This window comes from Ornithorhynchus anatinus, chromosome 5 (assembly GCF_004115215.2).
Source record: "Ornithorhynchus anatinus isolate Pmale09 chromosome 5, mOrnAna1.pri.v4, whole genome shotgun sequence".
Lineage (NCBI taxonomy): Eukaryota > Metazoa > Chordata > Mammalia > Monotremata > Ornithorhynchidae > Ornithorhynchus > Ornithorhynchus anatinus.
This window is the reverse complement of record NC_041732.1, coordinates 14,743,996-14,769,489: the sequence shown is the minus strand read 5'-3', so window position 1 is coordinate 14,769,489 and position 25,494 is coordinate 14,743,996. Positions and strand designations below refer to the sequence as shown.

General features: G+C 48.8%; 1 protein-coding gene across 1 annotated transcript in view; it reads right to left on the bottom strand.

Moving 5' to 3' along the window:
- The window catches only part of FAH (fumarylacetoacetate hydrolase), a 44,937-nt gene that overhangs the window by 5,781 nt on the left and 13,662 nt on the right, over positions 1-25,494 (bottom strand). The window contains exons 3-12 of the mRNA XM_029066356.2: positions 21,379-21,500; positions 20,181-20,230; positions 12,589-12,679; positions 11,528-11,625; positions 9,586-9,638; positions 8,213-8,312; positions 5,370-5,500; positions 1,981-2,056; positions 788-834; positions 78-179 (exon numbers count right to left, since the gene is read on the bottom strand). Of these exons, the coding sequence (XP_028922189.1) occupies positions 78-179; positions 788-834; positions 1,981-2,056; positions 5,370-5,500; positions 8,213-8,312; positions 9,586-9,638; positions 11,528-11,625; positions 12,589-12,679; positions 20,181-20,230; positions 21,379-21,500 (870 nt within the window). The remainder of the gene's footprint in view (positions 1-77; positions 180-787; positions 835-1,980; positions 2,057-5,369; positions 5,501-8,212; positions 8,313-9,585; positions 9,639-11,527; positions 11,626-12,588; positions 12,680-20,180; positions 20,231-21,378; positions 21,501-25,494) is intronic.

The window sequence follows — 25,494 nt, the reverse complement described above, 5'->3', positions numbered from 1 at the left end:
ACTCGGGCCCAGGTCTGTCCAACCCCATTCCTTCCTAGACTGATTGACAAGTGCCCAGAAGGCCAGGGACTACTCACAGGCCCACTGATGGTCCCAGATGCCAGCAGGTCCCCGGGCTGGAGATTACAGCCGTTGACTGTGTGATGCGTGAGCTGCTGCTTCATCGTCCAGTACATGTGCTGGGGGAGACAGAAGGATTGACCCCTGCCCCACGCTGGCCCCCTAGACACGTTGGACTTAGCAGCTGTGATCCTCCCTTCCCCCAACACAGTTCCGCATTTGCCAGGGCCCTCTCTGGGGCAGTGGGGAGGGGTGGAGGGCTGAGGGGATCAAGAGGCATCATGATGCCAGGGGAAGGAGTCGGGGAGGGGCCTTGGGAGAGATGCAATGGCCAGGCACCAGCTTGACCACGACCCTGGGGCCAAGTGACCGGGGCATCTGCTGGCTCAGCGAGCAGAGCAGCAGAACCGAAAGAGGGAGGTTCTACAGGAGCGGTCAGGCTAGGTCCAAAAGCTCACCTACTTGAAGATTCCTGGTGGAGAGGGAGTTTAAGCCTGACCTGAATCACCCCAGGGTCTGGCTCTGTTCTCAGCCCCGGTCTCACCCTGCTAGGGGTTTGGAGGGTGAGTCTCTCTTTAAGGGGATAGAGGCTGGGTCAGGGGGTGCTATCCACAGCAGACCCACTTCCACTAAACCTGAGCCGCTCTCATTGGTGCTGACCCCCCTCCCACCAGGGAGAAGGGTCCTCCTGCTGAAAATCCCTCCCTTGTCCTCCCTCTTACCTTACCTTGAAATTTGACTTGCATATGGTGGCTGGTTGGCTCATCCCTTCACCTGGCGAAAAGGAAGCATTCAGGGGCCTGCCTCGCTTCTGGCAGAACTGGCCGGCTGACAGAAGGCTCAACCAGTCCCCGCTCAGGCCCTCCCAGCTCCCTTAGTCAGTCAGTCAATCGTATTTATTAAGCACTTTCCGTGTGCAGAGCAGTGTAATAAGTGCTTGAGAAAGTACATTAGAACAATAAACAGACACATTCCCTGACCACAAGGAGCTTACAGGCTAGAGGACAAAGGGCAGGAAGCTCATAAGCTCTTTGTGGGCAAGGAATGAGTCTGTTTATTGTTTTATTGTACTCTCCTAGCTACTAGGGCTAGTGCTCTGCACACATTAAGTCCTTAATAAATACGACTGAATGAAAGGAAGCTGGTTGAACATCGTGACGAAGACGGGCAGGAGCAGAGCTCATTTCCCCCAAATTTCAAAGGCTTTGGAGGTTTGAGATGCTCCAGCCACAGAGGATGATGGTCTTGGGCTCCACCACCGCCTTAGGGCAACCAGACTAAGGTGGCCCACCCAGGCCAGGTAGATGGAGGGGGGTGCCTCGCCTACAGACGGGGGACCACCAGAAGATTGTGGGTGGAGGTTCTGTGGCACGCCTGCTCCCCCAGGCCAGCGGCAGCCCCTCGGGGCTCCCAAGCCCCTGGAAGAACTCAGTTTCACCGTGGGAGAGAAGAGCAACAGGGCGGGGAGGGGAGGGAGGTGAAGGGGACGCCAAGGGAGCAAATACGGTGGAGGGGCAGAGAGCAGAGCAGGGAGGGGAGAGGCAGAACGTTTTCCTTCGCTAGCCAATCCTGGCTCTCCTCCCTGCAATGTCTGGGCTCCCTCTTCTCCTCCCTCCCCTGCCAAGGCAGGACACCCAGAGCAGCCAAGCTCACTCTGCCCAGTGCCATCATCTCGAGCGGGGTAGGGACCAACTGGCCCGCCATCCTCTGGCCTACCAATCACCCAAGATCCCGCATGGCCCCCATTGCCAAGGGAATGTCAGGAGGCATCTGACCGGTCCATGGTCCACATTCACGCTATGGCCAGGCCGGGGAACAACAGCATCCGACAAATCATCGTTTCAGCCCTACTGCCGTCCTCCGAGATCAGACTCTGCCTGGTGGTCCCGGACCCCCACCTACGGGCTCATTGTACTCTACCTTTCACAGCCACGAAGAGTTTGATGTCGAACGTGTAAGGATCCTCATGGCAGAGGTAAGGGAGAGGTTTGGGATCCTGCAGGAGCACAAAACACACCACAGGGCAAATATGACAGGAGTTGGAAGACCAGACTCTCTCCACACTGGTCCTGAGTTCAGCTCCAGAGAAGACTCTCCCCAGCCCTCTACCCCAAACTGGCCCCAGGAGAAAAATCAGTCAGGCAGACAGTCAATCGTACTTACTTAGCACTTACTGTGTGCAGAGCACTGTACTAAGTCCTTGGGAGAGTACAATAGAACAATATAACAGACATGGTCCCTACTCACAATGAGCTTACAGTCTAGAGAGCCAGTCATTGGGACCCTCAGACATCACCAGAAGATCTCTCTGACTCCTCCTGCCTCACCTCTCCCCTCCTCAAAATCTTCCAAAGGCTCGCCATTTCCCTCGGCATCAGGCAGAAACTACTGACCACTGGTATGAAGGCTCTTCATCATTTCTCTCCTTTTTACTGCTATGCCCTCTTCCTCTTATGGACACCTGGATGACCCTGTTAACTGCCCTTGACCCAAGGGAAAGTTCAGTGCTTTGCACATAGTAAGCGCTTAACAAATACCACAATTTTTCTCATTAGCCCTGGCTCTCACCACTCTGTGCTGCTCCCTTTCAAATCAACAGAGAATCCGCTTGGCCTAGTGGTTAGAGCAAGGGCCTGGAAATCAGAAGGACCTGGGTTTTAATCCCAGTTCTGCCACTTGTCTGCTATGTGACCTCGGGCAAGTCATTTCACTTCTCCGTGCCTCAGTTACCTCATCTGTAAAATGGGGAATAAGCCTGTGAGCCCTAACCTAAGTGGGAAGGGGACTGAGTCCAACCTAATTAACTACTATCTACCCCAGTGCCTGGCACATAGTAAACACTTAACAAAAACCATTAAAAAAATCAAATCAACAGCATTTTTGAATATAATAAAAAAAAACATATATAACATATATATATAACATATATAACATATATAACATAAAATATAACTAAGTGCAGAGCACAGTGCAAAGCATTTGGGAGAGTATAACAGAGAAATCACAATCGCTGCCTTCAAGGAACTTACAATCTGGCTATGGGGAGGCAGATATGAAATAATTTACAGAGAAGAAAATAAAAATTGATAGTGAGATGAATAACTGCTTACATAGAGGGATGAGACAATATATACAGAAGTACTTTGGATAAAGCCTGGGCCTGGGAGTCAAAAGGTTCTAATCCCAACTCCGCCATTTGCCTGCTGTGTGATTTTAGGAAAGTTACTTCACTTTTCTGTGCTTCAGTTCCCTCATCTATAAAATGGGGATTAAGACTGTGAGCCCCACATGGGGCAACCTGATCACATTGTATTCCCCCAGCACTTAGAACAGTGCTTTGCATACAGTAAGAGCTTAGCAAATACCATTATTATTATGGGGACTGAGACCGTGAGCCCCTCGTAGGGCAGGGACTGTGTCCAATCCAATTTCTTGTCTCCACCCCAGCATTTAGTACAGTGCCTGGCACACAGTAAGCACTAGACAAATACTGCAGTTTTCATTATTATTATTATTATTACTGGAGGGGCTGAAGTCCATTATGAGTGCAGAAGTGCTGAGGTGGTAATTGGGGAGATAAAAAATGAAAAGGAGAAGGCTTCCTGGAGGCGATGTGATTTCAAAAGGGCTGTGAAGATGAGGAAACAGAGCATGGCCAATTTGAAGGGGGAGAGAGGAAGGGCATAAGCAAGATTTGAGGCGGCAGAATGAGAACAAGGCCCAGTGAGTGGGTTAGCTCGAGAGAAATGAAGAGTGAGAGCAAGAGGGAGAGAGCCAATGGAAAGCCTTGAAGTCATTCATCAGTAATTTCTGCTTGATACAGAGAAGAATGGATAATGGTTGTAGGTGTTTGAGGAGTGGAGAGACACATACAGAGAGGCATTTAAGAAAAGAATTATCCAGGCAGTGGAGTAAAATATGGACTGGAAAGGGGAGAGATTGAAGACAGGGAGACCAGTGAGTGAGGAAACAGACATCAAGCAGGGAAATGAAAAGCATCTGACTGTTAGGATGGAGAGGAAGGAAGGGATTCAGGAAATGCTGCAGAGGAAAAACCAACCAGCCAATTCAGTCTTGCAACAGACTGAATTGCGAGGCCTGCCTTCACTCTGCTGCCCGGATCATTCTTCTGAAAAAACATTCAGTTCACATCTCCCCACTCCTCTAAAAACTCCAACTGTTATTCATTCACCTTTGCATCAAACAGTGACTTTAAAGTTTTCAATCAGCTCTTTTCTTCTCCCCAGATCATATTCCCAACTACCTGCTCAGCACATATGCACTCACAAGCCACCATGGTACATAAGAATATACCAATTTACACATCCTGCTACTTAGGCACTTTTTATTCACACATCCTTCTCTTCTCTTTTCCCTCCAAACCGTAAATAAGTTTGTCTGACTTCCGCATTAGAATATAAGATCCTAGAATGTCAGCTCATTGTGGGCAGGGAATGTGCCTGTTGATTGTTGTACTCTACTCTCTCCAGTGTTTAGTACAGTGCTCTGTACACAGTAAGCGCTAAATAAATATGATTGAATGATTGAAAGAATGACTTCATCTTCTACCTCTATTGTACTCTCTCTCAAGCTCTGCCCATGATAGACACTCAAATATGACATTATTTTTTTTATGGCATTTGTCCAGCACTTACTACGTGGCAGGCACTTTTCTAAATGCTGGGGTAGATACAAGCTAATCAGTTTAAACACCACCCCTGTCCTCACAGTCTTAATCCCATTTTACAGATGAGGTAACTGAGGCAAAGAGAAGTGAAGTCACAAAGCAGATAAGTGGTGGAGCTGGGATTAGAACCCAGGTCTGACTCCCAGGCCCGTGCTCTATCCACTAGGCCATGCTGCTTCTCTGATCGATTGAGAAGGCCCTGGAGTCCCGGTTGCAATTATTTATTCCTTCATTCATTCAGTCATATTAATGGAGTTCTTACTGTGTGCAGAGCACTGTATTAAGTGCTTGGGAAAGTACAATGCAACAATAAACAGTGACATTTTCTGCCCACAATGAGCTTACCATCAGTTGCCCAAGCTATAGTGATTCCTTGGGCACCCCTAGCCGGATGGTTTCTGGGCTGCCCTTCCCAGAGTCCCACAACTGCCCTACGCTTGGCAAACTGTACTCATTGACATGAAAACCCTGATGGGCAATGGATGCCCAGCTCGGGAATTGAGTCGACAGCAAAGACATCTTCTGGTTTTTCCACCGACGGGCCCCACAACCCCCGGCTTTTTTTTGCCAAGCATCCTCAGCAGGTCCCAGTGCCCGCCCCACTCCGTTCCCCACTACTGACCTGGACCGGGTTGGGCACTGCAAATGGCGCCAGGGCTTCCATGGGTACCACCCACGGTGAGATGGTGGTGGCGAAGCTCTTTCCCAGGAACGGACCGAGGGGGACGTACTCCCACTTCTGGATGTCCCGAGCTGCAGGGAGAGGGGCAGAGTCCAGGCTGCCAGACTGCAAGGTAGCGACCCCCTGACCTTCACCTGATAGGGTCTTCAGGACTAAAACCCGGCTAATAGAGTGCTTGGTAATAATAATAAGAAGAACTGATAATAACTATGGTACTCCTTAAGCACTTACTATGTGAGAGGCACTGTACTAAGTGCTGGAGTAGATACAGGTTGGACACAGTCGCTGTCCAACATGGGGCTCACACTCTTATTCCTGTTTTACAGATGAGGTAACTGAGGCTCAGAGACGTTAGGTGACTTGCCCAAGGTCACACAGCAGACTTGTGGCAGAACCTGGATTAGAACCCAGGTCCTTCTGACTCCCAGGCCTGGGGTCTATCCATTAAGCCACACTGCTCTGGGGCGATGGGAGCTGTGTGGATTCTGCGCCTTTGCACTTCCTCTCCCTTTGGGCTTGGCCTTTTTGGGAATCATTCTTTCCCTGTTCTGCAAGAGGAAGCACAAGGGGTAAGACACTGTTACTAGCAGGGAAGGAGAGAGCAACTCCAGCCACTTGTCAGCTGTGTGACTTCGGGTAAGTCACTTAACTTCTTCACGCTTCAGTTACCTCATCTGTAAAATGGGGATTCAAACTGTGAGCCCCAAGTGGGACAATCTGATTACCTTTTATCTACCCCAGCTTGGCTTGGCACATAGTAAGCGCTTAACAAATACCATCATTATTATTATTATTATCCACTAGAACGGAAGCTCTTTGAGGGCCAGGATCGCTTCTGCCTGCTCCGCTGTACTGTACTTCATTCATTCATTCAACAGTATTTATTGAGCTCTTACAGTGTGCAAAGCACTGTACTAATTGCTTGGGGGAGTACAATACAGCACTTGGGAAAGCAACATACAGCGATTGGGAGAGTAAGTGCTTATCATCAGTGATTCATTGAGGGTTTATGGTGTGCGGAACACTGTACTAAGTGCTTGGGAGAGTTTGCTCCCTTTGTTCTTCCCCTGTCCCAACCCTACAGCATTTATATGCATAACTACAATTTATTTATATATAAATATATTATATTAATGTCCTTCTCCCCCTCTAGACTGTAAGCTCACTGTGGGGAGGGAACGTGTCTGTTTATTGTTGTACTGTACTTTCCCAAACGCTTAGTACAGTGTTCTGCACACAGTAAGTGCTCAATAAATATGACTGAATGAATGAATGAATAAAGTAGAGATGATAAAAATGTTCCCTTCCTATAACAAGCTTACAGTTGAGAGCTTAGTCAGTGCTTTGTACCCAGTAAAGGTTCAATAAATGTTACTGTTTGATTGAACAGCTGGGAGGGGGGCATGAGGGAATGGGCCTGGGAGTCAGAAGGACCTGGGTTCTAATTCCAGTTCCACCGCTTAGCTGCTGTGTGACTTTGAGCAAGTCATTTCATTTCTCAGGGCCTCAGTTAACTCATCTGTAAAATGATTAATACTGTGAGCCCTGTGTGGGACAGGGACTGTGTCCAACCTGGTACACTTGTATCTAATCCCATACTTAGTACAGTGCCTGGTAGATATTAAGCTCTTAAATGCAAAAAAACAAAAAAATCCACCCCAAAATTGAAGCCCCTTACCTGACCCTGAAGGCAAACAGAGAGCAGAGCTGCCATTCTGCATTTCCATTCCTCTTTAAACCCCATCAAGCTTGGCACTCTAATAAGTGCCTAACAAATACAGAGATTGTGAACACCCACAAGGGCCAGGGACCATGTCTAATTCTCACCTGTGAATTCCCTCCCAGTAATTAGCACAGTGCTCTGCATACAGTAAGCACTGAAAAAATACTATCATTATTATTGTTATGATTAAGTTTTAAGACCAGCTACAGCCCAAAGTGACAGGGGACAAAATTTGGTCCCCCACCCAGAGTTCTAATTTTTTTAGGGGTCAGGGGCTGCAGGTGGTCCAGCAGGAGGTATAAATTAAGCCCTCACCCAGGGCAGGGTCCGGACCGAAGGGTTCGGCTTCCTCTCTGAGGGCTGGTTGGCTTTCTTCTTCTTTTCTTAAAGATATCTGTTAAGCGTTTACTATGTGCCAGGCACTGAAGGAAGCGCTGGGGTAGAATCAAGGGAATATGGACATGGTCCTTGTCCTACATGGGGCTCACAGTCTTAATCCCCATTTGACAGATGAGGTAATGAGGCCCTGAGAGTGAAGTGACTTGCTCAAGGCCCCACAACAGCAGACAAGTGGCAGAGCAGTGATAAGAAGGCAGGTCTTCTGACTCCCAGGCCCGGGCTCTAGCCACATATATATATATATTTGATTACCCTATTTATTTTGTTAATGAGATGTACATCACCTTGATTCTATTTATTGCTATTGTTTTAATGAGATGTACATCCCCTTAATTTTATTTACTATTGTTTTTGTCTATAAACCCGTCAACGGGCAGGGACTGTATCTGTTGCTGATTTGTACATTCCAAGCACTTAGTACAGTGCTCTGCACATAGTAAGCGCTCAATGAATACTATTGAATGAATGAATGAAAGTGGCAAAGCTAGGGTTAGGACCCAGGTCCTTCCTACCACCAGGCCCGGACTCTATCAACTAGGCTACGCTGCTTCTCATGGATGCTGGGCGATGAACCCTACTGGAGAGGGTATGGGTCTCTACCAGCAGCTCCCTCTGCGGGCCCACCCCCAGCCTCGCTGGCAGACCCCGTTGGCTGACTCACCACTCCAGTCATTCATCAGAACCATCCCGAAGATGTGCTCGTGAGCCTTGTGAATGGGAATGTGCTCTCCCAGCTTGTTACCGGGGCCGACGAAGAATGCCTGTGGTCAGAGGGGATTGGGGGGACCGGGGTGGAGGAGGTGTGGGAGCAGAATGTGCCCATCAAAATGCAGCTGACCGATGGACTCGGGTGCCCAAACCGCGGAGCCCAGTGCCAGCCAGCGAGAGCGATCCGGAGCGGGGAATGTGTTGGGTTGCTGTCCCGGGAATGCAGGAGCTCCAAGCCCACACCACTCTTAAACCCACAGGATCCTGGGGAAAAGCTAATAATAATAATAATGTTGGTATTTGTTTAGCGCTTACTATGTGCCAAGCACTGTTCTAAGCGCTAGGGTAGATACAAGGGAATTAGGTTGTCCTACTTGGGGCTCACGGTTTTCATCCCCATTTTCCAGATGAGGGAACTGAGGCCCAGAGAAGTGAAGTGAGCGCTTAACAAATATCATCATCATTTTATTATTATACAAGAAAATTAGGTTGGACACGATCCCTGTCCCCCATGGGACTTAGTGCAGACGCCCAATAATGACAGACAACTCTTCCAGTGCCAAGCACGCCAAGCACTGGCATGAAAGCCCAAGAATAAAACACTACGTTCTCCCTTGACACGAATGGAGTCTAGTATTATTCCCTGCCCAGCGGAGCCAAAGGGCACGGGTTCAATCCAATACAACAGACCAGACAAGTTTCGCAGGCATCACAGGCTTCTTCGTGGACTTTCAAGGATTGCGGATCTGGATCTCATTCACCAGAACCCATGGGATGCTCTAAGATGTCCGCTTCCTCTGGCATCTCTTCATCGGACTGTAAGCTCGTTGTGGGCAGGGACTGTATCTACCAACTCTGTTATATCGTACTCTCCCAAGCACTTAGGACAGTGCTCTGCACGCAGTAAGCGTTCGATAAATACCGCTGATTGATCAGCATCCACAAGGCTCTCCTTCAGCTGCAAACCCCAGTCAGGAAGGGAGAGAAGACTGTAGAAAGCTGAAGAAAGAGTGAGTGGAGATGGTTTGTAGATCTCAGTTCCCTGCTTAACCCCCTTTGTGAGCTAATTCTGAAAATGATGGTTTCAGGGGGTGAAAAGGTGCTGTGGAAAGCATTTGGCAACGAAATGGAAATTTGCCATTTGCTTCTGAGTCTAAATTGGAATGAACTGGAATCTACGACAGAAGGCGTCACCACAGAGAAACTCCCAGGCTGTCTGGCGGTGGCGTCGATACAGAGAGAGGAAGCTGCCCCAGGAAAGTGACGGCAGCAACAACTGCTCTCTCTCTTAAGTGCCCAAGTCCCTCGCATGGACCCGTGACCTACCATTTCCAATTCAATGTCCAAAAGTTTGCAGGCCTCGAATATTGGGGGTTTCTCTGGGAGAAGGAGAGAAGGACAAAATAATAATAATTATGGTACTTGTTAATAATAATAAATCACTCATCTTATCCCACATGGATTACTGCATCAGCCTCTTTGCCACTCTCCCAGCCACCTAACTCTCCCCACTCCAGGCCATACTTCACTCTGCCGCCCAGATCATTTTTTCTACAAAAACCTTCAGGGTGTGTCACTCCCCTCCTCAAAAAACTCCAGTGGTTGCCCACCCACCTCTGTACCAAACAAAAACTCCTCTCCACTGGCTTTAAAGCATTCCATCACCTTGCTCCCTCCCTACCCCAATTTGCTTCTCTACTTCTACAACCAAGCCCACACACTTCTCTCCTCTGGTACTAACATCCTCACTATGTTTCAATCTTGCATGTCTCACTGTCAACCCTTAGCCCACGTCCTGCCTCTGTCCTGGAACACCCTCCCTCCTCAAATCCAACAGAAAATTACTCTCCCCGGCTTCAAAGTCTTATTGAAGGCACAAATTCTCCAAGAAGCCTTCCCAGATTAAGCCCCACTATTCCTCATCTCCCACTCCCTTCTGAGTCACCCTGGCTAGCTCCCTTTGCTCTCTCTCCCTCCCAGCCCCATAGCACTTATATACATATCTGTCATTTTATTTGTATTGATGTTCCTTCTACACTGTAAATTCATTGTGGGCAGGGAATGTCAGTGTTTATTGCTGTATTATACTTCCCCAAAGGCTTAGTACAGTGCCCTGCATAGAATAAGCACTCAATAAATACAAATGAATAAATGAATAATAATAATCGTGGTGTTTCTTAGTGCTTATTATGTGCCAGGCACTGTACTAAGCACAGGGGTGGATACAAGGAAATCGGGTTGGACACAGTCCCTACCCCAAGTGGGGCTCCCAGTCTCAATCCCCATTTTACAAGGTGAGGTAACTGAAGCAGAAAGAAGGGAAGTGGCTTGCCCAAAGGCCACACACTTACCACTTATCAGACTGTTGTAAGCACTGGGGAAGATACGAGTTAGTCCATCTGGACACAGTCCCTGTCCCACGTGGGGCGCGGTCCGAATAGGAGGGAGTCGGATTTTACCCCCATTTTACAGATGAGGTGACTGAGGCCCAGAGAAGTGAAATAACTTGCCCAAGGTCATCCAGCAGACAAGTGGCAGAGTTGGGATTAAAACCCAGGTCCTCTGACTTCCAGGCCCGGGCTGCTTCTCAAGAAGCCATTATGGATCTGGGGAAGCCGGGAGGGGGTTCCGCCCTCGGAAACAGTCTCTATTGGTTGGGTCATGAGGCAGGATAAGGTGTTGCCCCCTAGCCCCATGGGTAGAGCCCGGACCTGGGAGTCAGAAAGACCTGGGTTCTAGTCCTGGTTCCAACACGTGTCTGCCGTGTGACCTTGGGCAAATCACTTCGCTTCTCGGTGCCTCAGGGACCTTATCTGTAAAATGGGGATTAACACTGTGGGCCCCATGTGGGACGGGGACTGTGTCCAAACGGACGATCCAACCTCCTTCCCTAAGTGCCACTTTTCCTCATCTCCCACTCCCTTCTGCGTCGCCCCGACTGGCTCCCTTTGCTCTTCCCCCAGTCCCTGTCCCACAGCACTTATGTATATATCTATCATTTTTTTAATTTATATTGATGACTTTTTATTTGTATTGATATCTGTCTCCCCCCACAGGTTTAGCTCATTGTGGGCAGGGATTGTCACTCTTCATTGCTGTATTGTACTTTCCCAAGCGCTTAGTACAGTGCTCTGCACACAGTAAGCACTTAATAAATATGATTGAATGAAGGAATGAATGATGGTCTTGTTTCTACCCCAGCACTTAGTACAGTGCCTGGAACAGAGTGAGCACTTTACAAATACCATTTTAAAAAACAGAAACTTACTCTCATCAGCGCACGTCTGCCCCATGGGTCTGCGGACCGGCGTGCCTGACACCACGACAGAGGAGGCCCGGCCATGGTAGCCGACGGGAAGGTGCAGCCTGGCGGAGGGGAGGAGGAGGAAGAGATGGGGTGATCAAGTCAGAGGTGGGGTGCTGGGTTCGGAGAATGGGGCAAGGTCTGCTTCTGGGAGCAAAACATCAGCTTTGTCTGCCCCCCTGTACCCGAGCCACGGTACACAGTCCCTTCTCCACGTGGGGGTCACACTCTAAGTAGGAGTAAATAGGATTTCATCCAATTTTGCAGATGAGGAAACTGAGGCACAAAGAAGTGAAGCAACTTTCCCGAGGCCACACAGTCTGCAAGTGTCTGAGCCAGATCTGGAACCCAGACCCTCTTCCGCCCAGGACTGTGCTCTTTCCACAAGGCCAAGAGGCTTCCCTACTGAGCTCTTACTTCAAGCATATTTACTGAGCGTTTACTGTAGGCAGAGCACTGTACTAAGCGCTGGGGAGAATACAACACAACAATAAGCAGGCACCTTCCCTGCCAAAAACGAATTTACAGTCTAGAGCATAATTCGACGGAGTTGGCGGACACATTCCCTGCCCACAGAGAGCTTGAATTTTACTGACTGTCTCCCCTTGAGGGCAGGGATCACATGTACTTGCTCTTTTGTACCCTCCCAGGCACGCAGCCCAGTGCCGTGTACACAGTAAGGTTTCGATAAATTCCAGTGACGGAGCGAGTGATTGAACACCAGAGACATCCTTGTCAGAGGAACCACGCGGTGAGCTAGACGAATGGCAGAAGGGAGGGGTCCAGCTGAAGTTCACGGTCAGACAAGCAACGATCAAAGTTTAGAATGACACTGAAGGAGAAGAGATCTAGCGTGAGGTAGCTAAATACAACTGAATGAATGAATGACAACATATCCTGGGCTCATTTCAACTTCCCTCATGCCCTCCTTCTCTGGCGGGGGGCTTTCGAGTACGGTATGCCCCTGTAGCCAAAAGACCATCAAGGTACCTTCTGCAGTAAACCTGGAGTCCCCAAATACCCACCAGTTAGGCATCAAAGCATTATCCTTCCCTCTGAACATAATCCCGACGTTGGTAGCATGTTGCCGAGAGGAATAGAAGTCCGTGTAATCTCCTGGGTGACAGAGGAGAAAGATCAGTCAACGTCTGGAGGTGATTGCTTCACAAAGGTCTCCTCTCTAGATGAGCAAATGCACGCACTTGAGTTCAACTCGACAACCTCGTCAATCAATCATCACACTTATTGAGCGCTTCCTGTGTGCAGAGTCCTATACTAAATGTGGCTTAGTGGATAGAGCATGGGCCTGGGAGTCAGAAGGACCTGGGTTCTAATCCCGGCTCCGCAACGGGTATGCTAGGTGACCTTGGGCAAGTCACTTAACTTCTCTGGGTCTCAGTTTCCTTATCTGCAAAATGGGGATTAAGAGTGTGAGCCCTATGTGGGATATGATTAGATTAGACTGTAAGCCCATCGATTAGACTGTAAGCCCGTCTAAGGGTAGGGACTGTCTCTATCTACCAATTTGTACATTCCAAGTGCTTAGTACAGTGCTCTGCACATAGTAAGCGCTCAATAACTACTGAATGAAATACTATTGAATGAATATGAACTTTGTCCAACCTGATCAACTTGCATCATTCATTCATTCAGTCATATTTATTATGAGAAGCAGGGTGGCTTAGTGGACAGAGCCTGGGCTTGAGAGTTAGAGGGCATGGGTTCTAATCCCAACTCTGCCATTTGTCAGCTGTGTGACTTTGGGCAAGTCACTTTACTTCTCTGGGCCTCAGTTACCTCATCTGTAAAATGGGGATTAAGACTGAGTCCCACGTGGGGCAACCTGATCACCTTGTACTCCCCCCGCACCCTCCCAGTGCTTAGAACAGTGCTTGGCACGTAGTAAGTGCTTAACAAATGTCACCATTTATTATTATTATCATCTACTCCAGTGCTTAGAACAGTGCTTAATCAGTCCCAAATTATTATTATTATACACTTGGGAGAGTACAATACAATAGAATTGAAAGACATATTCCCTGCCTGCATCAGGTTTGTAATCTAGTTGTCCCTATGTCTCTCCATTCGTGTTCAGCCATGGATTCTTGAGCTCCTATGTAAGCATCTCAGAGTACCGTAGGCAGAAATACTAGCAATGGGTCAATTTCTGCCACCTAAAACTTCTTTTTTTAAGGTATTTGTTCAGTGCTATGTGCTGAGCACTGTACTAAGCACTTGAATAGATACAAAGTAATCAGGTTGAACACGTCTCTGTCTCTGTCCCACAAAGGACTCACACAGTCTTAATCCCCACAGTAGAGATGAGGGAACTGGGGCACAGAGAAGTGAAGTGACCTGCCCAGGGTCACACAGCAGACAAGCAGCAAAACTGGGATTAGAATCCAGGTCCTCTGGCTTCCAGGCCCATACTCTATCCATGGCCATGCTGTCTCCCCACTGCTAGCTAAAAGGCTTCACACCTTCTGGCTAGAACTCTGCCCTCCTTTCTGCTCAGCAATATGGCTGTCATGCCCACCTCCCGCACCAATTATTCCAGACCTTCAGGAGAAGCAGTGTGGTCTCGTGGAAAGAGCATGGACCTGGGAGTCACGGAGCCAGGGTTCTAATCTCGGATCTGCCCCTTGCCTCCTATGTGACCCTGGCCAAGTCGCTTGTCTGTGCTTCGGTCTCATCCGTAAAATGGGTATTAAATTTCTGTTCTTCCTCCCGCATTAGACTGTGAGCCCCTTGCGGGACAGGGACTATGTCCAACTTGATTATCTTAAATCTACCTTAGTGCTGAATACAGTATTTGGTACACAGTTAAGTACTTAACCAAATACTATTATTAGTAGTAGTAATAATCATAAGAAACTCCGCCCCAAAAGTTTCCAATCGTTCTACCTCCCCTCTCTTACCTTTGATGAACTTGCTATCACTGTGGATGGTACGACTATCCTTCCTGTCTCTCAAGCCCGCAACCTCGGTGTCATCTTTGACTCGGCTCTCTCATTCACCCCACACATCCAATCCATCACCAAAACCTGCCAGTCTCACCTTTATAATATCTCCAAGATCCGCCCTTTCCTCTCCACCCAAGCGGCTACCTTACTGCTACAGGCTCTCGTAATATCCTGGTTGGATTACTGTCAGCCTTCTCTCTAATCTCCCTTCCTCCTGTCTCTCCCCGCTCCAGTCTATTCTTCATTCTGCTGCCCGGCTCATCTTCCTGCAGAAACGCTCTGGGCATGTCACTCCCCTTCTTAAAAACTTCCAGTGGTTGCCTATCAACCTCTGCACAAAACAAAAACTTCTCACTCTAGGCTTCAAGGCTCTCCATCACCTTGCCCCCTCCTACCTCTCCTCCTTTCTTTCTATTGCCCTCCCCGCACGCTCCACTCCTCTGCTGCTCACCTCACCGTCCCCCATTCTCACCTATCTCGCCGTCAACCCCTGGGCCACGTCCTCCCGCTGTCCTGGAATGCCCTCCCTCCTCACCTCCGCCAAACTAATTCTCTTCCCCTCTTCAAAGCCCAGCTTAGAGGTCACCTCCTCCAAGAGGCCTTCCCGGACTGAGCTTCCCCTTTTCCCTCTGCTCCCTCTGCTCCCCCCTACCCCCCCTTCACCTCCCCTCAGCTAAGCCCTCTTTTCCCCCACCTTTCCCTCTGCTCCTCCCCCTCTCCCGTCCCATCCCCTCAGCACTGTGCTCGTTTGCTCAATTGTATATATTTTTATTACCCTATTTATTTTGTTAATGAGATGTACATCACCTTGATTCTATTTATTGCTATTGTTTTAATGAGATGTTCATTCCCTTGATTCTATTTATTGCTATCGTTTTTGTCTTTCTCCCCTGATTAGACTGTAAGCCCATCAATGGGCAGGGACTGTCTCTATCTGTTGCCGATTTGTACACTCCAAGTGCTTAGTACAGTGTTCTGCACATAGTAAGCGCTCAATAAATACTACTGAATGAATGAATGCTATCGCCAGCTCCTTTGCTGACTAAATCGAAACCACATGTGGACTCCACCAAGTCTTCCAAATCCATTCCTCCTCGACAATGACATTTTCATCTTTCCCCACTCATCTCTCAGGATCTCCTACCTGCTGATGCAATCTATCTCCTGACCTGTGCTGCTGATCCCATCCCCGCTCGCCTTCTAAAATTAGTTCTTCCCACTTGTCTAGCCTCCCCACCTACCATCTTCAAGCGCTCACTCTCTGATGTCCCCTTCCTTTTGGCTTTTGTTCATGCTCACATCTCCCCTGTACCAGAAAAGCCTCCTCTGGATCCAACTGCATGCTCCAGCTATTGCCCCATGCCTCTGTTTCCCTTCCTGCCAGATTCCTCCAACAGGCTTTAGACGACTCTCAGCTCCTCTTCCTCTCCTCCAACTCTCCTCTTGACGCTCTACAGTCAGTCAGTCAATCATTTATTGAGCGCTTACTGTGTGAGAGTACACTATAACAGCCACATTCTCTGCCCACAGTGAGTTTACAGTCTAGAGAGGGAGACAGACACTAATAGAAATAAATACATCAGCTATGAACATAAGTGCTGTGGGGCTGGGAGGGAAGATGAATAAAGGGAGCGAGTCAGGGTGATGCAGAATCGGGGGGAGAGAAGAGGAAAAGAGGGCTTAGTGACGGAAGGCCTCTTGGAGGAGATGTGCCCTAAATAAGGCTTTGAAGTGGGGAGAGTCATTCTGTTGGATATGAGGAGAGAGGGCGTCCAGACCAGAAGCAGGACGTGTGTGAAAGGTCAGTGGTGAGATAGACAAGATCGAGGTGCAGTGAGAAAGCACCAAAGGAGCGAAGAGTGTGGGTTGGGTTAGAGTAAGAGCAACAAGGTAGAGGTCAATATGATTGATGATTAAGTAAGATTGAAACAACAGCGATCGGGCTGGCATCCTCTGGGAATGGAGCACCCCCCCACCCAAATGCAGTCATTGCCTCCGTTCAGAGCTAAACTGGGTCCCAAAACAACCCTCCAAGTTCAAGGCAGTCAGATAATAGCAGCTTGGCTGTTGCATTCTAGTGGCATTTTATTTATGGTATTTTTATAAACGCTACTTATGTGCTGGCTTTTTTTTATTCATTCAACTGTATTTTTATGGTATTTGATAAGTGCTACTTATGTGCCAGGCACTGTTTATTCATTCATTCACTCAATTATTGAGGGCTTACTGTGTGCAGAGCAGTGTACTAAGCACTTGGGAGAGTAAAATACAACAATAAGAACACAGATTCCTTGAGGGGGTTACTCAGGGAAGGCCTCTTAGAGGAGATGTGCCTTCAATAAGGCTTTGAAGGTGTGGAGAGTAACTGTCTGTTGGATATGAGGAGGGAAGGGGTTCCAAAAGCCAGAGGTAGGGGTCGGGGCAAAATAGGGGGGGATCGAGGAACAGTGAGAAGGTTAGCATTAGAGATGCAAAGCGTGAGGGCTGGGTTGTAGTAGGCAGTAGAGAGGTAAGGTAGGAGGGGGCCAGGTGATTGAGTGCTTTGAAGCCAATGGTAAGGAGTTTTTTTTTGATGCGGAGGTGGATGGACAGCTACTGGAGTTTCTTGAGGATTAGGGAAACAGTTCCTGAAAGATTTTGTAGAAAAATGATCCAGGCAGCCAAGTGAAATATGTACCGGAGTGGGGAGAGACAGGAGACTGGGAGGTCAGCACAAGGAGGCTGATAGGGTAATCGAGGCGGGATAGGATAAGTGATTGCATTAAGTGGTTGCAGTTTGGATGGAGAGGAAAGGGCGGAATTTATAAATGTTGTGAAGATCAAACCGACAGGATTTAGTGATGGACTGAATATGTTAAATGGGAGAGAAGAGTCAAGGATAACATCAGGCTTGTGAGACAGGAAGGATGGTGGAGCCATCTACAGTGATGGGAAAGTTAGAGAGAGATCAGGGTTTGGGTGGGAAGATAAGAAGCTCTGTTTTGGACATGTTAAGTTTGAGGTAACGGAGAACATCCAAGTCTTGAAGGCAGGAGGAGATTCGAACCTGGAGAGAGGAAGAGAGATCAGAGGAGGAGAGGTGGATTTGGGTATCATCTGCATAGAGATGGTAGCTGAAGCCACGGGAGTAAATGAGTTCTACAAGGGAGTAAGTGTAAATGGAGAATAGAGAGGGACCGAGAGCTGAACCTTGAAGGACCCCCACAGTTTGGGGGTGGGAGGCAGAGGAGGAGCCCGCGGAGACAGAGAATGAACGGCCAGAGATATAAGAGGAGAACCAGGAGAGGACAGAGTCAGCGAAGCCAAGGTTGGATAACATTTCCAGAAGAAGGGGGTGGTCCACAGTGTCAAAGGCAGTTGAGAAGTCAAGGAAAATTAGGATGGAGTAGAAGTCATTGGATTTGGCAAGAAGGAGATGATTAGTGACCTTTGAGAGGGTGGATTCAGTGGAGTGAAGGGGACGGAAGCCAAGATTGGAGGGGGGTCCAGGGTGAATCGGAGGAGAGGAATTTGAGACAGCAGGTGAAGACAACTCGCTCAAGAAGTTTGGAGACGAATGGTAGGAGGGACATGGGGTGATAACTGGAGGGAGCCATGGGGTCAGGGGAGGGTTTTTTTTAAAGTAGGAGAGAAATGGGCATGTTTGAAGGCAGTGGGAAAGAAGCCACTGGAGACTGAATGGCTGAAAATGGCTGTTAGGAAGGGAAGAAGGGATGGGGCAAGAGTTTTGACAAGGTGAGAAGGAATGGGTTCTGATGTGCATGTGGAGGGGGTGGCATCTGAGAGGAAGCAGGAGATCTCCTGTAGAGATATTGTTGAGAAAGATGGGAGAGTTGAAGAGGGGGCCGGGAGGAGGAGGGCCTGAGGAGGGAGAGAGGCGGTTTTAGGGAGCTTGTACCTGATGGTGTTCATTTTCTTAATAAAGTAGATGGTCAGCTCATTGAGGGTAAGGGATAGGGGAGGCAGGGGGGGACAGGAGACTTGAGGAGGCCATTAAATGTCTGGTACTGGCAAGGGCTTTGGGCATGGGTAACAATAAGGGAGTTTCCTCCTCTGTAAAATGGGTATTAAGACAATGAGCCCCATGTGGTATATGGACTATATCCCACCTTATTATCTCGTATCTACTCCAGCACTTAGCACAATGCCTAGCACGTATTAAGTGCTTAGCAAATACCACAAAAATTAAAAAAAAACAGTGGTAGATCTGGGATTAGAACCCAGGCCCTCTGACTCCCACCTCCATTCTCTTACATTGCTTCTCACCTCTAGCTAGGTGAAGTCACTCACAGGCTTAAGCTACTCCAGGCATTGGCCAAACCAACTAACAAATATAGCTCCTCCCAGTCCCCCAAGAACCGCGCAGGCGGAGGGGCCGGGTGGAATGGAGCAGACGACAAGGAGACGGAGGCATTTTGGACCCGGTTTTTCAGAGCTCAGAGGGAGATTAGCCAGAGCTCAGCTACCCTGGGTCACCTACAGCTGGCTCAGACTCAATTACCCTGGTATGAAACCCTGCCGGGGGAGGAAGGGGTCTATTTCTATTTGGAGAAGCAGCGTGGCTCAGTGGAAAGAGCACGGGCTTTGGAGTCAGGGCTCATGAGTTCGAATCCCAGCTCTGCCACTTGTCGGCTGTGTGACTGTGGGCAAGTCACTTAACTTCTCTGGGCCTCAGTTCCCTCATCTGTAAAATGGGGATTAAGACTGTGAGCCCCACGTGGGACAACCTGATTCCCCTATGTCTACCCCAGCGCTTAGAACAGTGCTCGGCACATAGTAAGTGCTTAACAAATACCAACATTATTATTATTATTATTCCACTGCGGCCTCATGGAAAAAGAAATGGCTCCCCATGTCTAGTTCTAGACAGTAAGCTCATTGTGGGCAGAGAATGGGTCTGTTTATTGTCATATTGTACTCTCCCAAACGCTTAGTACAATGCTCTGCACAGAGTAAGTGCTCAATAAATACAAGCGAATGTCTGGTAATCAATCAGGGGAAATTGTTGAGCATCTGCTATATGCATAGCACAATATAAACAGTGCTTGGCACATAGTAAGTGTTTAACAAGTAACTGGGGTGCCTGTTAAGCGCTTACTATGGACTTACTGTATTAAGCGCTGCGGTGAATACAAGATAATCAGGCTGGACACAGTCCATCTACCACATGGGGTTCACCATCTTAATCCCTATTTTACAGAAGAGGTAACTGAGATGCAGAAAAGTTAAGCGACTTGCCCAAAGTCACATAGCTGACATGTGGCGGAGCCGCAATTAGAACCCACAACCTCTGACTCCCAAGCCCGTGCTCTTTCCACTAAACCAGTGTACAGCACTGAACTGACAGCTTGGGAGAGCGCAATACAACAGAATTAGCAGACACGTTCCCGGATTACAACAGGGGAAGTCCTAGCCAGGCTTAGCCTGGGCATTTTGGGGTGACGTTAGAGGGCCGAGACAGGTCAGAGGGAGAGACAGCAGCAGTCAGAAACTCTCAGGAACAACTTGGTCGTACTGTTGGACTGTGCTCTCCCGACTGAGTCATTGACAAAACAACACTGCCCAAGTTGTGGGGTCGGGAGGTGTAGGGCAAAAGATAGGGTCTTCCAGCTGGTTCTCCAGGCTCTTTCAAGGGTTTCGGGGCAGATACTCACCAATGGTGGCTGGAAGATGCATTGTGGCAGACGCTTGAGGTACGAATGCTCTGAAACACAAAACACAGAAGGCTCCCAATGTCAGAGGAAAGTATCTTTCGGTCGCCTCTGCAAAAAGATAACCCCGTCAGCTCATCTCTGCACCTGCTCAAATTTCCTCCCCAGTCCCACCTAGCAAGCAGGAGTGGAAACAGACAGTTACTCTCCCATTCGGTTATTCATTCAATTGAATTTATTAGGTGCTTATTGCGTGCAAAGCACTGTACTAAGAGCTTGGGAGAGTACAGTAGAACAACAGACGTATTATCTGCCCACAACAAGCTCACAGTCTAGAGGGGGAGAGATACATTAGTATAAATGAACAGATTACAAATTTATACATATGTGCTGTGGGGATGAGACAGAGGATGAATGAAGGGAGCAAGTAGGGCGAGACAGAAGGGATTTGGAGAAGAGGAGGAGAGGGCTTAGTCAGGTAAGACTTCTTGGAGGAGAAAAGCCCTTACTGAAGGCACAAGAGGCCTTCCCTGACTAAGTCCTCTTTTCCTTTTCTTCAACTCCCTTCTGCGTCACCCTGACCTATTCCCTTTATTCATCACCCCCTCGCAGCCCCAACCACTTACGTCTATATCAGTAATTTATTTCTATTAATGGCTGCCTCTCCCCCTACACTGTAAGTTTGTTGTGGGCAGGGAATATATCCATTATACTACTGTACTGTACTCTCCCAAGTGCTTGTACCATGCTCTTCACACAGTAAGCACTCAATAAATACTACTGATTGACTGTAAGCTCTTGGTAAGCAGAGAATACGTCTGTTATACTGTACAAGCACTTAGTGGGTCAGCCAGTCAGTCGTATTTATAGAGCGCTTACCGTGTGCAGAGCACTGTACTAATCGCTTGGGAGAGTACCATATAATGATTAACAGACACATTCCCTGCCCACAACAAGCTTACGGTCTTGAGAGGGGGAGACAGACATTAATAGAAATAAATTGCAGATATGGGCCTAAGTGCTGTGGGTCCTGGGGGGGTGGGGGGAAGGGGATGTACAGCGCTTACCACAGTGCTCTGCACACAGCTCTCAAGAAATATGACTGACCGACTAAACCAAGACAGGAGCCCGGAGAGTACGATGAGCGTGTACCCGGTGCCCTTCTCTGAACCCGAGATCCCGCGGCGGGGGTCCGGCTCACCGTCGGCGCAGGTCCTCGTTATCCCTCAGGGTGGTACTGGCCGCAGAGAGGAGGCTCTGGAGGGTGCGTCTGGCCTCCTTCCAGGCCACGGGGCCCAGTCCCATGAAGCTGTTGAGGGTTGGCTAGGAAGACAGAGGCAGACTCTGCTTAGTCAGTTGCATTTATGGAGCGCTTACTGGGTGCAGGACACTGGACAAAGCACTTGGGAGAGCACGATGCAGCAGCAAGCAGACGCATTCCCTGCCCACAGCAAGCTTACGGTCTAGGGACTGTTCATGCTGGCCTCGGGGCCCCAGTTCCTGCTGCTCGGGCGAGCTTCCTGGTGGCGCACCAAGCTTCGTCTCTTTGGCGATTAAGGTCACACCTCCTCCAGAAAGCCTTCCCGGTGAAGCTCTCACGTCCCCAGCTCACTCTCCCTTCTGCCTCATCTATGCGCTTGGATCTGGGTTCTTTGGACATTTGCTATTCACCACATCCAAAGCCCCACTGCACTTTTTTCTTTTAAATGCTGTTCGTTAAGCGCTTACTATGTGCCAGGCACTGTTTTAAGTGGTGGGGGAGATACAAGGTAATCAAGTTGGACACAGGCCCCATCCCACATGGGGCTCACCCTCTTAATCCTTATTTGACAGATAAGGTAACTGAAATCCAGAGATGTGAAGTGGCTTGTCCGAGGTCACACAGCAAACAAGTGGTGGAGCGACTAGAACCCAGGTCCTTCTGACTTCCAGGCCTGGGATCTATCCACTAGACCATGCTGCTTCTAATGTATTTACGTACACATCAATGGTATTTATTGAGCATTTACTATATGCAAATCACTGTACTAAGTGCCTGGGAAAGTACAATACAGCAGAATTAGCAAACACGTTCCCTGCATATCTTCAAATTTTATATTATAAATTACTAATTTATTCCTATGAATGTCTGTCTTCCCCCTCCAGGCTGAAAGCTCGTTGCGGTCAGGGAACGTGACTGTTAATCTGTTGGATTGTACTCTCCCAAGTACTGAGTACAGTGCTCTGCACATAGTAAGCGCTCAATGAATACCACTGATCGATTGACTGATTGGGGAGAGACGGGCCCTTCTGGCAAAGGTGCCTCTCACTCACTCTGCCAGCCTCTCCTGACCGAGGAAGGGCCAACTTTGAAATGAGAAACATGGTTTTTCAAAAGGGCCGACAGGCCACCCTGAATTGAGAAAGGAAGTTCTCATGCATCTCAATTGATCAATCAATGGCATTTATTAAGCATTTACTATGCGCAGAGCACTCTAAGTGCTCGGGGGGAGGACAATCCAACAGAATTAGCAGATCCATCCCCTGCCCATAATGAGCTTACAGTCTAGAGGGGGAGGCAGACATTTATAGGAATAAATAATTTATAATTTATAATAAAGGTATGTACATGAGTGCTGAGGGGTCGGGGTGAAGATCAAAAGTTCAAAAGTCACAGATCCAAGTGCATACATGAGGCAGAAGGGAGAGGGAGCCGGGAAAGAGAGGGCTTAATCGGGGAAGGCCTCTTGGAGGAGATGTGACCTTAATGATGCTTTGAAGGTGGAGAGGATGGTGGTCTGGCGAATATGGAGAGGGAGGGAGTTCCAGGCCAAGGGGAGGACGTGGGAAAGGGGTTGGCAGCAAGACAGACAAGATCGGGACACAATAAGTACACGGGCAGTAGAGGAGTGGAGTGTGCAGGCTGGGTTGGAGTAGGAGATTGATGAGGTGAGGTAGGAGGGGGCCAACTGCCTGAGTGCTTTAAAGGCAATGATGAGGAGTTTCTATTCTATGTGGAGGTGGACAGATAACCACTGGAGTTTCCTGAGGAGTGGGGAAACATGGCCTGAACATTTCTGTTGACAAATGATCCGTGCAGCAGGGTGAAGTGCGGACTGAAGTGGGGAGAGGCAGGAGGCCGGGCGGTCAGTGAGAAGGCTGATGCCGTAATCAAGGTGGGATTGGGTAAGAGCTTTGATCAGCAGGATAGCAGTCTGGATGGAGAGAAAGGGCAGATTTTTTGCCCTACTGAGTCCCTGACAGACTTCCCAACCATGACAGAGAATCACCTGGGCTTGGTACCCAACTGGCCCGGGCACAAGAAGGAGGTCAGCCTACAGTTAGGGCCCAGGTTCAAGGATCCCAAATGCCAGGATGTGTTCTAAGCCCTGGGGTGGATACCAGGCAATCAAGTTGGACATAGTCTCTGTCCCACATGGGGCTCACAGTCTTAATCCCCATTTTACAGAAGAGGGAACTGAGACCTGCAGAAGTGAATAATAATAATAATAATTACGGTATTTGTTAAGTGCTTACTACGTGCCAAGTAGTGTCCTAAGCGCTGGGGTAGATAAAATGTCATCATATTGTCCCACACGTGGTTCACAATCTTAATCCCCACTTTTACAGATGAGGTAACTGAGGCACTGAGAAGTTAAGTGGCTTGCCCAAGATCACACAGCAGACAAGTGGCAGAGTCGTAATTAGAACCCACGTCCTAACTCCCAGGCCTGGGCTATAGCCACTAGGATATGCTGTTTCTCAGTAGATCCTTGTCTTTTGGGCATCCATGTGTCCTTGGAGTGGACACATTTCAGCCCCTCCCACCCGCCTGCCATAAGGACTTCATTCATTCATTCAATCGTTTTTATTGAGCACTTACTGGGTGCATAGCACTGCATTCAGTGCTTGGGCAAGTACAACAATAAACAGCAATATTCCCTGCCCACAGCGAGTTTACAGTCTAGGGGCGGGAGAGACAGGCATCAACACAGATAAATAAATGACAGATATGTACATAAGTGCTGTGGGGCTGGGATGGGGAACGAACAAAGGGAGCAAGTTAGGACAACGCAGAAGGGAGTGAAAGAAGAGGAAAGGGATGCTTAGTCTGGGAAGGCCTCTTGGAGGAGATGGGCCTTCAATAAGGCTTTGAAGGGGTAGAGAGTAACTGCCTGTCAGATTTGAGGAGGGAGAGCGTTCTAGGCCAGGGGCAGGACGTGGGCGAGGGGTCGGCGGTGAGACAGGCAAGATGGAGACACAGCGAGAAGGTTAGTGGCACCATTCATTCATTCATTCAATAGTATTTATTGAGCGCTTACTATGTGCAGAGCACTGTACTAAGCGCTTGGGATGAACAAGTCGGCAACAGATAGAGACAGTCCCTGCCGTTTGACGGGCTTACAGTCTAATCGGGGGAGATGGACAGACAAGAACGATGGCAATAAATAGAGTCAAGGGGAAGAACATCTCGTAAAAACAATGGCAACTAAATAGAACCGAGGCGATGTACAATTCATTAACAAAATAAATAGGGTAATGGAAATATATACAGTAGAGCGGACGAGTACAGTGCTGTGGGGATGGGAAGGGAGAGGTGGAGGAGCAGAGGGAAAAGGGGAAAAAGAGGGTTTAGCTGCGGAGAGGTAAAGGGGGGGTGGTAGAGGGAGTAGAGGGAGAAGAGGAGCTCAGTCTGGGAAGGCCTCTTGGAGGAGGTGAGTTTTAAGTAGGGTTTTGAAGAGGGAAAGAGAATCAGTTTGGTGGAGGTGAGGAGGGAGGGCGTTCCAGGACCGCGGGAGGACGTGACCCAGGGGTCGACGGCGGGATAGGCGAGACCGAGGGACGGTGAGGAGGTGGGCGGCAGAGGAGCGGAGCGTGCGGGGTGGGTGGTAGAAAGAGAGAAGGGAGGAGAGGTAGGAAGGGGCAAGGTGATGGAGAGCCTTGAAGCCTAGAGTGAGGAGTTTTTGTTTGGAGTGGAGGTTGATAGGCAACCACTGCAGGTGTTTAAGAAGGGGAGTGACATGCCCAGATCGTTTCTGCAGGAAGATGAGCCGGGCAGCGGAGTGAAGAATAGACTGGAGCGGGGCGAGAGAGGAGGAAGGGAGGTCAGAGAGAAGGCTGACACAGTAGTCTAGCCGGGATATAACGAGAGCCCGTAATAGTAAGGTAGCCGTTTGGGTGGAGAGGAAAGGGCGGATCTTGGCGATATTGTAGAGGTGAAACCGGCAGGTCTTGGTAACGGATAGGATGTGTGGGGTGAACGTGAGAGACGAGTCAAGGATGACACTGAGATTGCAGGCCTGAGAGACAAGAAGGATGGTCGTGCCATCCACGGTGA